Source organism: Ranitomeya variabilis, chromosome 5 (genome assembly GCF_051348905.1).
Source record: "Ranitomeya variabilis isolate aRanVar5 chromosome 5, aRanVar5.hap1, whole genome shotgun sequence".
Taxonomy (NCBI): Eukaryota; Metazoa; Chordata; class Amphibia; order Anura; family Dendrobatidae; genus Ranitomeya; species Ranitomeya variabilis.
In genome coordinates this window covers 546,665,525-546,681,618 of record NC_135236.1, presented here as the reverse complement: position 1 = coordinate 546,681,618, position 16,094 = coordinate 546,665,525, and the positions used below count along the sequence as shown (strand labels likewise).

The 16,094-nt window shown below is 35.9% G+C and overlaps 1 protein-coding gene across 1 annotated transcript; it reads right to left on the bottom strand.

Annotated features, from left to right (window-relative positions):
* Nucleotides 1-205: 205 nt before the first annotated feature.
* LOC143773826 (uncharacterized) lies at nt 206-15,796 on the bottom strand. The gene is made up of 10 exons (XM_077261164.1): nt 15,669-15,796; nt 13,752-13,789; nt 11,896-11,961; nt 9,959-10,024; nt 9,513-9,566; nt 8,701-8,733; nt 6,163-6,234; nt 5,141-5,206; nt 4,136-4,303; nt 206-382 (listed from the first exon to the last, which is right to left on the bottom strand). The coding sequence occupies exons 1-9, from the start codon at nt 15,715-15,717 to the stop codon at nt 4,142-4,144; spliced, it is 606 nt and encodes a 201-aa protein (XP_077117279.1). The 5' UTR covers nt 15,718-15,796; the 3' UTR covers nt 206-382; nt 4,136-4,141.
* Between the last annotated feature and the right edge of the window lie 298 nt (nt 15,797-16,094).

Here is a 16,094-nt window from a genome sequence, read left to right as displayed (position 1 = left end):
ACCTATGATGTCAATTACAGGCCTCTCATCTTTTTAAGTGGGAGAACTTGCAAAACTGGTGGCTGAATAAATACTTTTTTCTCCACCGTATATTGTATAACTGAGCAGTGAGGGTCTATGAGCCATTTTTAACCTAATACTATGTGATCAAGCGTTTGTCCATTTGTCGACATTAACCAGGTGTTTCTAATAATTCAACAGATACTTTTATTGTAATGCTCAGAACTTCATTTATTAAGAACCAGATACAATTTACGATAATTACTTTTCTGCAGATATGATTTTTCATCCAATAAGAAATTTAAGCAAATTTAGAGATAGAAATGCTTTTTAGAAAGAAAGAAAACTTGTGACGTGACTTTGTCATAATGATGCAAAGAACCTGCAAAAAAAGAAGCCATAGTTAGTGGTACTGCACATATGTACTGCATATGTTTGTGTGTAACCTCATCTTTTGTTAAACAAGTAGGATCCTCCAAAACTACAGTACGTGTGTCTAAATGCATACAAAAATCACATCAGTACTATTTAAAGAAATGGAAAACTCAAGTCTGTTGCTTGCCAAGCCAGAGTTTTTAGAATGTGTCATTGACCGCCCATACTCATACCGCAAAATTAGTGTAAAAGACTATTCCTGGGTAACAGACACTCTTCTCTCACTAACTAAATGGAGCTTAATGAACCTTGGCACCGGCAACATTGCTCGGGCATATTGGCAATGCCACAGTGGTCCCTGGTAAACACAGAAAATGTGGCATAGCACCAAGCTCTCATCTGTCCTTTACAAAGGTTACATGGCTGACTATCAATATAGGGGTATGGTAGTTAGATCCTCTCAGACTGAACATTGGTGCACATCCAGCAAAAGGCTCACAATAGTGATTTATAGTTTTTGGTATTGAATTCAAGCATTGTATCCTCCCATGCCCCCTCCCCAAGAGACCATCCCTCATAATATTACTTGTCTCTGCATTATGGGCTTCACTGATAATAAAGATTAATTCCCTCTCGCTTTAGTTATTTCCATTTTCACAATTTTTTTATTCCAGCCTTCTAAGATCCGTAACTTTTTTATTTTTCCAATAACATATGCGCATGAGGGTTTGGGGGTTTTGATGTCCTATAGTTTGGAATGAAATACAGCAAAAAAAAAATAGTGTGGTGATATAGATAAAAAAAATAATAAATCCAGTGTGGTTACTCTTGGGGTTGGTGTGTGCGCTTTCTGCCGGATTCTCTCTCCCCCACATGGGTAAGCAATAGATTGTATTATGCACTATGAGCAATATTTATCTTTTTTTGTTCCATATATGCCAGTCTGACACACCATGTTTTATTTAAATTTCAATATACTAGATCTTACATGGAGAATTATATTTGCATTTTTTGCTCTGTGCAGTTTCTGATGACAATATGCATAGTGGAGGTTTCCTGGTGAACTGTGACGTCCATTTTCCTTTCCCGCCCCCATTTTAACTTTCGTCTTGTATTTCGTATTTAGGCTATATGCCCGTAACAGTTTTGTGAGTGAGCTGAAATAATAAAGATATTTTTGTATTATATTTAAATAATTCTTGTCTCATCTCCCTTTAACCCCTTCATGACCTTGGGATTTTCCGTTTTTCCACATTCGTTTTTCGCCCCCCTCTTTCCCAGAGCCATAACTTTTTTATTTTTCCGTCAATATGGCCATGTGAGGGCTTATTTTTTAAGGGATGAGTTGTACTTTTGAACGACATCATTGGTTTTATCATGTTGTGTACTAGAAAATGGGAAAAAAATTCCAAGTGTGGTGAAATTGCAAAAAAAAAAGTGGAATCTCGTGCATGTTTTTTGTTTGGCTTGTTTGCTAGGTTCACTAAATGCTAAAACTGACCTGCCATTATGATTCTCCAGGTCATTACGAGTTCATAGACACCAAACATGTGTAGGTTATTTTTTATCTAAGTGGTGAAAAAAAATTCAAAACTTTGCTATAAAAAACAAATTGCACCATTTTCCGATACTCGTAGCGTCTCCATTTTTCATGATCTGGGGTCGGGTGAGGGCTTATTTTTTGCGTGCCGAGCTGGCGTTTTTAGTTATAACATGTTGGTGTAGATACGTTCTTTTGATAGCCCGTTATTGCATTTTAATGCAATCTCGCGGTGACCAAAAAAATGTAACTTTGACGTTTCAAATTTTTTTCTCGCTACGCCGTTTAGCGATCAGGTTAATCCTTTTTTATTGATAGATCAGGCGATTCTGAACTCAGCAATACCAAATATGTGTATGCGTGATTGTTTTTATTGTTTTATTTTGAATGGGGCGAAAGGGGGTGATTTAAACTTTTATTTTTTTTTTATTTCATATTTTTTTAAAACATTTTTTTTTTGCTTTAGCCATGCATCAATAGCCTCCATGGGAGGCTAGAAGCTGGCATAGCCTGATCGGCTCTGCTACATAGGAGCGATCATCAGATCGCTCCTATGTAGCTTAATTACAGGCTTGCTATGAGCACCGACCACAGGGTGGTGCTCACAGCAATCCGGCATCAGCAACCATAGAGGTCTCAAGGAGACCTCTGGTTACTATGCTGACTCATCGCTGACCACCAATCATGTGATGGGGGTCGGCAATGCGCGCATTTACGGCTGTGCGGCCGGAAGCAGTAGTTAAATGCCGCTGTCAGTGATTGACAGCGGCATTTAACTAGTTAATAGCGGGGGTGGATCCACTCGCCGCTATTGCGCTTACATGTTAGCTGTTCAAAACAACTGACATGTCGCGGCTTTGATGTGGGCTCACCGCCGGAGCCCTGCATCAAAGCAGGGGATCTGACCTCGGGTGTAGTATCCCGTTCGAGGTCAGAAAGGGGTTAAATACCCTTTGGTCTTTTTGAGGGCTATCGCTCCTTGTTCTCTGTAGGATTAAATGATTCATGTGGAGTTGCTCTCGCATATCTAGCAGGTTCTCAGTCCAGGGACCATTTAATTCAATGTGTTTCCAATATGTCAGTTATTGTTAACTATGGTTACTCTTAAATAAACACTTGTTTTGTGGGTCAAATGTCACAGCATTGTGCAATAGAATCAGTTTTATCCCATCTTAATGAATGTACCTATTATCAGAGATATGTCTTTGCTTAAAGGAGTATACCAATCGACAAGATCCTATCCCAAAATATAGTAAGCATAATAATAATATTAGCAAATACCTCAGATTATAAATATAGTATAGTTTTTCTGATTAGCTATGTCTCTTTCCTCATGTGCAGGCATTGCAGGACCTGATGTATCAATGGTTTCAACCACTAGCAACTAGCAGTCACTATAACAGTGATTATAACCATGAATACCAAAGGTCCTACAATGCCTGCACATGATGAAAGAGACATAGCGAATCAGAAAGGCGATAATACATTTCTAATTGGAGGTATTTGCCAATATTCTTATTATTACATCTACTACATACTGGGATAGGATCTTGGAGGTGGGAATAACCTTTTAAAGGTCATAGTCAAGAGAAGCAGAATTATGAAAATAGCTGAGCTCAGCAGCCTGCATTGTTTCCATTTAGCCAATAAAAATGAATGGGAGTTACAGAGACAATGAGCACACGATTGGTGTAACTCCTTAGTTGCAAAATTAGGAAAGATCGCTTTGCTATACTGTTTCCATAATTCCTATTCATTTGCTTGGAAGTTACTCAAACAGTAACAGAAAGTAGCGCAGCAGCACTCGGCCATTGTTGGAACCTCGCCTTTGGGGGATGGGACCTAAAAGTAGTTGTAGTTCCCATCTTGCCTCTAAAACTCAGAGATAGGTATAACCCCTTAAGGAACGTATCTTTTTACAACCTAAGTAACTTTTTACCTAAAATCCATGTGCGTGATCCGCCGGGGACAGTAACATGCTTCTGAAGAACAAGCTACATTGTTTGTGAAGTGTTCAATTCATTGAAAAACTAAGATGGCATCTGTAGTATTTCCTTAATTAGAATAAACTCTGAATAAAATCGATGCAATGTCAAGCAATTTAAATTTGGTCTGAAGAATTGAATAGTAAATATTATACAATCTATTCATTTTGTATGATTTATGATTAAGTGAAAAAGGAATATAAATATTGGAAATAGAGACTGTCCATTCTATTACCTTTGTTTAGCCTAGTAGGCCTTTGCCTAAAACTCCAGTCAAAGAACCAAGAAGTGAGGGTAGAACACTAAGGACATTTACAAGCAGGGAACCAGTCACGGAAGATAAAATTTCTTCAACTGTATCATGGAGACCAGAAACAATAGACAGCACACCCGTCACAGAACCCTGAAAAAATATATATATTTGTTATTAATTATGTATTTTGTGAGAAAGGAAAAGAGGCCAATAAACCTGTTCATTTCCAGAAATATGACAAGTTCATAATTGCTTCCAGTCTCTTCACAGCCTCTTTAAAAGGAATGTTCATGAGATCCGCTTTCTATCTCCCCAGCCATGACTGTTGCAGGGGAAACATAGTATTTATTGCATGGTGGCCTTTTAGATGAACACCGATCTATGAAATACATAAATGGTCTATGTGTTTCTAAGTAAAAAACCTCATCATGTTTAATGTTTTCTATCCTTTGATATCGAGAGCAGACTTAATCAGATAACTTCCATCAAGATGTCCTTATGTCCTGATATGGTATATGGATAAGGGGTTGCCATTAGGTTCGACAAATACATTGGGGTTGTCCACTAATTATACATTGATGACCTGACCATGGGATAGGTCAATAATGTAAGATCAATGGGGGTCCATCACTCTTTACATCTAGTCTCTGCCGGTAACAACTGATCAATGCCAAGTGTTGGACCCCACTGGTCTGATGTTGATGACCTATCCTGAGGACACGTCTTTAAGATTGAAAGTGTCTATAGAATTACAGCAGAGATCTTGAAAATCACTGTACTTAATTCCATTCAATGTATAATGTCTTTAATGGCAAATTGCATGTTGTAATTTTCAGTGATACTTTAGAAATAGGTTTAATTAAAGAACATCTTCATCTAAGGTCATAGACCAGGATTGTGAAAGATATCCTGAATTGATGTGACTACCCATGTGTCATCCAGTATATAACACACACATACATATTGATAGAGAAATGCTAAACTTACCAAAACACTGTTTAATGACTTCATCTGTTGTTTCAAAACTACTCCGACTGTTGCCAAGCATCCTTCCTAAAGATGAACAAATGTAAGACCATGTCTTCAGTGTATTCATTTAGGTTTCTTATGCTATGTTATAAGTTTTAACACTGTGGAGGTGTATTTTTTCAATAAATATTGAAGGTAATTGATTAATACAATCAAAGCTGACTCCAGTTATAGATTGTGTATTGTTGTATTACTATTACTTTGTTAAACATTTTATTTTATAAACCTTCAATACTGCATACTCTCATTGCTTTAAAGGGGTGTTCTCATGGTATTACTTTGGTATAGATTTGCAGAATTAAAAAAAAAAGCTAAATTGCAATTGGCTTGCTTTTTCTATCTGTTTTCATTCTCCTGCTCTAAGAGCTTTTATCTTACATAGTGTATGGCTTGTTTCCAAGGCACTAAACCACCAGACCCTGGCTAATTTTGAGCAGTAGTTACATTCCAGGAAAGGAGTTAACTCCTAACATCCCAGTTAGCTCTTTCCAGTCTATTCATTTCTATACAGCAGTTTTCACCTCATCTTCCCCCCCCCCTCAGTGTCAGCTACTAATAGGGTTCTTATTAATGCTGTAGAATCAGGACCCCACTGTCAACAGTTTCCAGAGCAGTTCTCCTAATCATGGCTTTCACTTTCCTGAGCCTTGTGCTTGTTCACATGCACTGTTGTCACTATATACAAGTGTAGTGACTACATTGTAGACTCAGAACAAACACTAACAGACAGTCAATGTGTTTTAGTAGGACGGATCTCCTGACCAGAACTATTACTTCTGAATGCAACGAGGAAGTAAGAAAATTGCATAACTCTGAGTTGCTCAAGAAGACACAATTGGAGAATACCCTTTTAACTTTTCTAAATTATATGTGTAACATAGTACATATATTGTGCTTGTGTCTACATATAGCTGGTTGTCTTTTTTCTTCTCCCCTTACCCCATGTGTCATATAACGTACTATATATAAGAGTAGCTTACCACAACCGAAAAAACTGGACTTATGAGGTCTTCAATATTTATTACATTTAAAACGACATCCAATTTGCCTGCCTGAAATGTAAAGATTAATTTATGTTATAACAGTTTTACTAAACAACAAATAAAAGTAACAAAGCCTTCCAGCAATTCTCCAGTCTTCCCTACTGCAGCCAATGTGATGTAGAGCTGCATGGAAGTGAGAGGCAACAGCCTGAACCAATAATGAGACAGGGGTGGAGTTTAGACTACCTCTGACTACTTGTAGACATGGTAGATAATCTGTGGTCTCAAATCTTAGCTCTGTCCTAATAAAATGAGCTAAAAATTAGCAAAGTGCTAACTAAATAGCAGGTCACTATTGTTAGCAGCTCTACCATATTGCAAACAGTTGCATACTTCCTCAATAACATCCAAAGGACCTATGAAGACATATGGAACAGTCCTGTTTACACAGGCCTTGTTTACACAGTGTAGTGCAAATCAAATTAAGGTTGTATTGAAAGAAAGCACTTTCAGTACCGTTTTGTGACTTTTTTATGTTAAAAATAACTGCTGCCTTAAGGTACTGTATTGCTATAGTAAATTATGCAATTATACACAGCATAGTTTGTGTTTTATGTTCTTATAGTGCTTAAGGGTCTGTTCAGATTTTCTCAAATAGTAGCATGTTCTAGGCAGTGTTTTTTCCTCTGCCGTCTTTACTTGGGTTTCCTAGAGGACTTAAAAAAATGGACCCCACCCTTCCAAAAAAATACACATATGCAAAAGTAAGATAATGCCACTACAGGCACTAGTTAAAAAATGCTCTAAAAATGCTTGAGACATTTGAAACATTGTAAATACTGAAAAATAAATTATGTAATATCACTAATAGAAGTAATGACATTTCCAGGATTACAAAAAGGAGTTTGCTTTTTAAGAGAAGCATATTTTTTTAGGACAATATCGTGAGTTTTTAGTAACGCAAGGTTCCAATAATGTATTATAAATGAGATTTGGTTCCTGTTTTATATTTCAGTCTTTCAATTTCAATATTTGTATTTATTTCCTTCCTCAAAACTAACATGGTTACATCCAATTTCTTAGAATCAATTTCTTCCATTTAACACTTGTAGTAAGTTTATCTGAAACATCAACCTAATACAGAAAGAGTCTGATACGCTTTCAAATTAGATTAATTAAATCCGTAAGGGAGTTTAATGTAGAGCAGTCTGAGGAAATATATATATATATATATATATATATATATATATAATATATATATATATATATATATATATATATATTTTACACGAGACAGCTAGATTCTCATATAGTCCACTTTATAAATCAGGCCATTTTGGTGTATGGGCTAATATAAAAAATATAAATAATAGGCAAAAGCTTTTTCTTCAATCATCCTGAAACACTTTTTTACATTAAATTTCAAGTCAGATATTTTCTGATCTAGCAGAGTTTTTGTAGCACCCTTCTGTCTTCTGTTCTCAAGTTCCATACAGAAAGTTTATCAAATGTAATACAGTGGTTCTCCTTAAGCTGTTTTTCTTTTTGATTTCTATTAGACTATACATTTAGAAGATGGCGAATCATATTTATTGATGAGCGAGTATACTCGTTGCTCGGGTGGTCTCCGAATATTTTGGCATGCTCAGAGATTGTTTCTTTTGAATGATGCAGCTGTGGCAACTCAATCATAATCTCCGAGCATGCCAAACTACTTGGAGACCACCCGAGCAACGAGTATACTCACCCATGACTAATCATATTCTCTTTCCACTTCAATCAATGTCTTAACTCTGACTCTGTATCAAATATCTTCTAAACACTTACTATATATTTGTTTCTCAATATAGTAAATATCGTAAAGTAGCACTCCCATCAAAATTTGTATCCTTTTAATATATTGCAATCATCAAATTATATAGCACTGTGTACTTACAATTGCTAATTTTGCCTTTCTACCTAGTTATTTATTCTCTTTCACATTAGGTCTATGACATCACGTGATTAAAAACAGACTAGCTCAGTCCTTCTAAGCTCTATGTAGAAACAGGAAGTCAATTTTCCCTGCATGACTCATAAGTCACTGCAAAAGTCACTGGCAGATGGAAGAATAGCTGGATCAGGAGTTGAAGAGGAGATTAATAAATGCCTGAAAAGAGACTTCCTGTTTCTACATAGATCAGAGAGAAGAGAAGAATTAGCTAGGTAGAAAGGTGAAATGAGCAAATGTACGTACACACTGCTATATAATATGATGCTTGCAATATATTAAGAGGGTAAAAACTTTGGTGAGAGCGCTTCTTTAACAATCAAATCTCATATAAAAATAGATTTTCCCACAGCCATGTTTTTTCCAAGAACCTCCTTTTTCTTCATTTTTTTCTGGGTCATAAAGTGGCATGCTAGTGGGAACTACAATAGAACAGAACAATATTTAACTTGCAAACTTAGTGTTAACTGTCTTTTGACCATCGGAAATATATGTCTATTCTGAATATCTTGATGGAAATCTTAAAATTGTAGATTGCTACTCACCAAGATATTATTAACGATATCTAATGGTAGTCCCTAAACAAGAAAGAAAAAAGTTAATTTTACATGATTATTAGCTTTAAAACATGCTTTCTTACACGTGTACAAGGAGTAGAAGGGCAAGTTCAGATTTTAACATTGTTGCAGCTTTTGGATGCGTGTCAGATGAAGACCATTGAAATGTTTGTCAAAAAATCAAATTTCCGTTTTGCGTTTCTAGACTGCATTATTTTATATATTCTGAGCAATACATACCCCCGGCCAGTGGGCATGGCCTTGCTTCATACACTTGTACTGAGCCTAGGCCGTCTATTGAAGCAGCCATCTAGTAGGAGTGGCTGACTACAGGGCGCTGTCTCGCTCATTACAAGTATATGGAGGCCGAGGCAGCATCCACTGGCGTGGTCCTTTAAGTGACTGAAAAAACCTATAGGTCTACCAGTAGTCATGACCCCTTTCTATTTGGCATATATACCAATATTATATCACTTTAATAAAAACTTAGAAAAATAGAAACTATAGAAACTAATATATTTAATTGGCTGATCGTATTTCATTTTTTAAAATGTTTAGAGACTTTGTTTACATCTAACAAATGTATGCTATTTTTCTTTTTCTCTAACTTCAAAATTTAACCTTTTATTCATTTAGGTGATGAGTATAAATTATATGAGTGCCCTGCAATTCAGGATATATAATTATCATTATAGGGATTAAACCAATAGAACATCATAAAATAACATAATCATTCACCTTTGTCATATAAAACATATCAAAAACTATCAATACTTAAAATCAGATAGGAAGGACCTTACTACTAATTCTAAAATTTCCTCCAAAGGCAAGCCCAGATCAATGGATAGCATATTCTGAAAAGAAAAAGATTTTAATTAAAATTGTGTACTTTTTCAATCGTACATGAATTATTTATCAGGAATAATAGCTTTGAAAATTATGTTTGATATGTTTCCTATGTCCTCTATTTTGCCCCGTGCAGTTTATTACTTATAATGCTGTCACCTTCTAATTTTTTTGTTCGAGAAAATGTGAAGGTTTTTATTATGAAAAATATTATTATTATTTTATTTCACATATTTGTAATCATTTATTTGCTTTCAAGACATATGTCTAACTTATATTGAAAGCCTAATTGCTTATTTTGCTTCCAGTACATTTTTATATTTTTCTTGTTATATAAAATTATAAAAGAAAAAAATGAATAAAATCTAAAACATTTAAAATAAATGTTTAGAATAAATACCATCTCTAAAAACAGGTCCTCTAATAGACATTTCTTTCTGGTCTCCTTTTCATGTTCAGGACATGTCTGAAAAGAAAAGTAAAATCATCTTAATTTTATTGTGGCACATGTAGACATTATGTGATGGTTCTAATTTAATGATACATTTCCCAGATAAAGCTTGGGCTAATATCAAAAGGAAAAGTCGACTTGTTTTCTAGCATGTACAGAGTGAGTGACATTGTGATAGGTGATTCCCTAGAAAAATCAAATTCACTTCCACACACATTATCATGACCTCTGTCACCAATAATGTACTTCCTGACCTTTGCTATTACATCATATCGGATGCTTGAGCTTGGAGCGGACATCTTGCAGTAACGGCAGCATCTATAGATAACTTCCGTCACTGCTGTTTATCCATTTAAATGCCACTCTCAATCACAGACAGCATCAAAATAGTAGAATTGCCTGTGTGCCAATACACCAGCTCCCATCAGCTTCAAGCACCTATGGTTGGGTTCACAGGAGAACGCCATTTCATCTATGTACTGTAATACAGTTTGATCGTGGGTTCAATTTCCTTAAGTAGATTTTTTTTGCTAAATATGAAAAAAATATAAAAATTTGAATCATCTACTTTTTCTCAAATTAATAATAATAATAAATAAAAAATAGGCATAATTGGTTTTCTATAGATCTGTAAAAGTCAGATCTATCGAAATATAAAATTATTTAACCACGACGGTAAATGCCATAATCAGAGAAAAAATAAAAATGCCAGGATTGAGTTTATTAGTCGCAGCAACTAATTAAAAAAATTGCAATAAAAAGTGATCAAAATGACGTATTTACCAAAAAAGGCATGAATAAAACATCAGCTTGCCCCCCAAAAAAGCATCCACAAAGCTCCATTGATGAAAAGTAAGAATAAAATTACAGGCCTCAGAGAATAGCAACAACTTTTTTATAACATTTTTCATTCTTTTTACAAGTTAAATAAAACAAAACAATACATGTTTGGAATGTGCAGTCATACTGACTTGGAGAATCATGTTGCCAAGTCAGTCTTTCAGCCCACTGAACGTCAAAAGAACAAAACCCAGAAAACAACAGGTTAATCTTAGTGGTTGTTTTTTTTGCCTTTTAGACCTCTTGCAATATTTTTCCTGATTTCTAGTGCGTTATATGGTAAAATTAATAGTGTCATTCCAAATACAACCCATCCTGCAAAAGTCAAGTCCCATAATGGTAGAAAAATAAAAATGTTATGGCTCGTGAAAGAAAGGGAGGAAAAAACTGCAGTGTAAAAAATGAGAAAGCGACTGGGAGTGAAAGGGTTGATATCTTATGACCATATGATTTAAAGTATACACTAGTGTGTTCAAGAATGCATTATGGTCTTGCGAGATGATGACGTAGCGGTCTCGCGTGACCGCTACGTCATCATCTCGCGAGACCGCAATGCATGGACCGGAGCGTCGCGAGGAGCAGCGGGAAAGGGGACGGAAGGTGAGTATATAATGATTTTTTATTTTTTTATTATTTTTAACATTAGATCTTTTTTACTATTGATGCTGCATAGACAGCATCAATAGTAAAAAGTTGGTCTCACAGGGTCAATAGCAGCATTAACAGAGTGCGTTACACCACGGCATAATGCGGTGTAACGCAGCCATTAACCCTGTGTGAGTGCTGACTGGAGGGGACTATGGAGGGGGCACTGACTGCAGGGGAGTAGGGAGCGGCCCGACTGTGCCCGTCGCTGATTGGTCGTGGCCGTTTGGCTGTGACCAATCAGCGACTTGGGATTTCCGTGACAGACAGACAGACAGACAAACAGACAGAAGTGACCCTTAGACAATTATATAGATAGATGTGGCATCCCTGTGCACTCACAAAGCTTAGTCAATTTTTTTGTTTGTCTTTCAAATGTATGGAAGATGTAAGAAAATTACCTTCAAAATCTCCACTTTTTGACCAATTGCGTGGCTGGAGCGGACATAGAAGTCAGCTTTGGTTTTCTGTAATCAAAAAAGCAAGTTTGAAGCAAAAGCAATTATTATCACTAATGAAAACATTGTTTTTATGCTTATTTAACCATAATGGCATAAAAACAAACAGCATGTAATTCTACATCTTCCCTATAATAGGCATTGTATGGCAAATGTGTGGCCAGTTGCAAATTTATTCTGTGATATCAATGCTTGCTGTGGATTCAGGCTGCCTCTCATTAAAAGAGGAATTGTGGTGCTAAGTGACCACTTTAAATTCACAGGACAGTAACCTTCGAGGAGGTTGCAGGTTTAGAAACTACATATTCAATTACCCTATTAAGGGTACATAGAGAAAAACCCTCTACTTACTACCCATATCTATTTGCCAGTGTGGAGAAGACCTTGCATTTCTGTGCATTCATTTTGTAAAAATATTAATTGCAATCAGTAAGAGAAACAAAATAATAATCTTGTAGATGTGATACCTTGCTATCGAATGCTTTGCTTCCTGCCCTGTAGTGGACCTGCCTTGTCCAAGATGAATATTCCCTTTAATTGAAACACCTAGACTAGACTTGTATATTACCTTTGTATGCAATACAATTTTCAGTTTCCTTCCGTTCCCATCTTCCTTACAAATGTGTCTTTCTCAGTTCAGGACCATCCTACAGAATATTGACAGCCTGCAAGTAGTGTTCTCACACCATTACCTCTACATACTGCCACCTTTAGGCCCCCAACAATAATTCATCAGCTGTCTGCCTGGCTTCAATTTTTGGCTCAGCCGAATGTTCATTTTTTTAAGAGTGGAGAGTAGAGAAAGCCGTTGCTAGACAGCTCTAGCACCGGTGGTTGTTCTCTTGAATAACAAAAGAAACAGACTTTGAGCCTTATTTCCCCTGACATCATCACTTAAGGAGAGAGGTATCAATGTGTTCAGCCATCTATATAATGTATATGGTGGCCCCAGACCACTGATCAATGGTGAAGATGTTCATCTGGCATGTCTGATTTTTTAACTCAATCAGCCAAAGCCTAGTTCGGCAGTCATCCAATTGGCCAGCTTTGCTGAGAGCAATTAATTTCACAAAAACAGAAGATGTCTCCAAAGAGAGACCTATTGATTATTATCAGTCTTATCTTGATGCTGATATGTTTGTATTCACACCTAAATTCACACACAAAAATTGTAAGCAATAAGCAAATACCATTTTATTTAAGAAAGAAACTTTAAGAGGAACTTTATCTAGATGACAGTGTTTGCACTGAAGAAGTTGCAATTGTGCTCATTATGAAAGGCAGAAAGCCTCAATGTGTAACCTGTGGAGCTCACAGTATCACTGGAAAATCTAGGCATGTGTTACTTTTCATCATGCAGTATCACTCACTTATAGATAATAGTGATAAGCAAGTATGCTCATTTCTCGAGTTTATCCAAGCACGCTTGGGTGGTCTCCGAATATTTCGGCATGCTCGGAGATTTTGTTTATGTCGACGCAGCTGCATGATTTGCGGCTGCTAGGCAGCCTGAATACATGTGGGGGCTGTTTAATAAACAAGCAACCCCCACATGTATTCAGGCTGCCTAGCAGCCGCAAATCATGCAGCTGTGTCAACATTAACTAAATCTCCGAGCACGCCGAAATACTCGGAGACCACCCAAGCATACTCGGAGAAACTCGAGTAATGAGCACACTTGCTCATCACTGATAGACAATACCGTGCAACAAAAAGAAACTGATCCCTTGGTTTCCCAGTGATGCTGTGATCTACTGAATTGTAGGGCATTCTAGAAGAAATAAAAAAATATCTCTTACATCAAAAGACTTCCCTTTGCTAAATCCATTACTGGTGTCTGTAAAAATATAATAGAGAAATAAAATAAATATTTCTTGATTTTAGAAACAGTTTGAAGTTCAGATTCAAGTCAATGTTACATAACCCATCTAAAGCACAGAGACGGAGAGATAAGGTGATTTTTAACATACAATATAGGAAGTCAATCTTGTATTCATTGCTTTATAGTTACCTTATCAGCAAAAGAGATGTAATTTATTTGATTTATTCCTAGAGTGAACTAAATTTCCGAGCTACACATAGCACATGAAGCTCGTTCTGTTCTACACTGAATCCCTTCTGGCATGGATTAAATATAGGAACCGGTTGAATATCTCTACATTTTGTCTTAATTGTTTTTCACTAATGTTCTCTAAGGATTTATCTGAATTTATAAAACCTTTGTGGTTTGAACACTACCAGCAATTGCCATGATAGGCTTTTTTAGTGGTGGTAAGTCCACCCAGAACATATCCGTTGCTTTTTGTGGACCTTATTGACTATTGTAAATTGTTTTTTAAAAGTTTCAACAACTTTACTAATATAGCCACATCAGGTAAAAATAATGTTTGAGAATAGACAAGAGTTTTTTGCAGCACTGAAGGGGTGGAGAATGTCTAATGACAGCGTAAATGACTCACAAGACCATGATGGGACAAAGCTCTGATATTCGACATTTTACCCGTTGATTTACACATCAGCAGTGAAAACATTACAATTTCTCCTGCATAAAACAAATCATACAATCACATCAAAGATAAAATAAAAGAGTTGAAGAGTTAGCTGTAAGTGCCAAAATGCAGAAAGGCGAAACATAAAAAATAACTGTGTTATGAAGATCTAAACAGGCTCAGACAGTAAGTGATTGCTAATAGTGATGAGCGAATATACTCGTTACTCGAGATTTCTCGAGCACGCTCGGGGGTCCTCCGAGTATTTTTTAGTGCTCAAGATTTCGTTTTTATTGCCGCAGCTGAATGATTTACATCTGTTAGCCAGCATAAGTACATGTGGGGGTTGCCTGGTTGCTAGGGAATCCCCACATGTACTTATGCTGGCTAACAGATGTAAATCATTCAGCTGCGGCAATAAAAACTAAATCTCCGAGCACTAAAAAATACTCGGAGGACACCGAGTGCTCGGGAAATCTTGAGTAATGAGTATATTCGCTCATCACTTATTGGTAACACACATGATGTTATAAGTAGTAGACCTAATTAGCATTTAAATTAAAGGATGTAAATTATTAACCGTGTTAAAAAAAATTAATTTAACCTTATTAACACTTAATTATAATGTAAACTGACCGCATAAATGAGCCAGGAATAAATTATGAAATGTGTATCAAAGAAACAATTAGAATCTGGGACAAGTTTTAGTTTTTTCATAGAATTGTTCTACCACGGCCACGTTCACACGTTGAGTATTTGGTCAGTATTTTACATCAGTATCTGTAAGCCAAAACCAGGAGTGGGTGATATATACAGAAGTGGTGAAATGTTTCTATTATACTTTTCCTCTGATTGTTCCACTCCTGGTTTTGACTTACAGATACTGATGTAAAATACTGACTTAACATTGAAGGAGTGAATGAGGCCTTAGTTTAACAATATTTAAGTCTGTACAGCCGTCTAAATAAAAAAAAGAAAGAAAAACAGAGCAAAGTTTGTGTCATATCCCATGTTTTTCACTTGAAAGTTGGATTTTTGGCTTCCAGTGTTCAGGATTTATTTTTTCTTTCCTCATAGAGAGCAGCGCACTGTAGGAACTAATATTAATTTATTGTTGAACATTTCAAATATGAATTAAATACATTTTCAGGTACAGGATTTAAATAAAAATATTGCAGATATTTAATAAAACATATTTTGCAATAATTTGGGACCAGTATAACTTACCAATAAAACTGGCAATGGCCACACAAAGGAAGATGACGGCAATTTTCATGATGGAAGAGTTGTCGACAAGCTCTTAACTTCAATGGAAAGTAAAAGCTGGGTTTGAATGTTAGTCTTCTGTGCTCCCCTTATATACATCCAGGATGATGCTTCAGGGTGATCTTGTCATCTTTCCTTATTTGTTGATTGGCACAATATAAATCATTGTCATTTTGCCATTACTTTATTACAAGGATGTGAATATTGTCAATATTTATCAAAATTATTTCATTGTAATCAATTTATGTTTGTTTTTTGTCCCATTGTACTCATAGTAATATGCAAAGATTTTTAAATCCAGTTTTCCAGTCTTTAAGCTCTAAATTTTATAACATTAATAAATATTATTAACGGCATGAGATATTTTGGACTGCATGGTGCAGCCCT

What these genes read in the sequence shown, in the direction of transcription:
- LOC143773826 (XM_077261164.1), bottom strand. Translation starts at nt 15,717, where the DNA reads ATGAAAATTGCCGTCATCTTCCTTTGTGTGGCCATTGCCAGTTTTATT. An exon ending in GGCCATTGCCAGTTTTATTG is followed by an intron (nt 13,790 to 15,668) that starts GTAAGTTATACT and finishes ATATTTTTACAG; the next exon opens with ACACCAGTAATGGATTTAGC. An exon ending in AAAAAGTGGAGATTTTGAAG is followed by an intron (nt 10,025 to 11,895) that starts GTAATTTTCTTA and finishes TTTTCTTTTCAG; the next exon opens with ACATGTCCTGAACATGAAAA.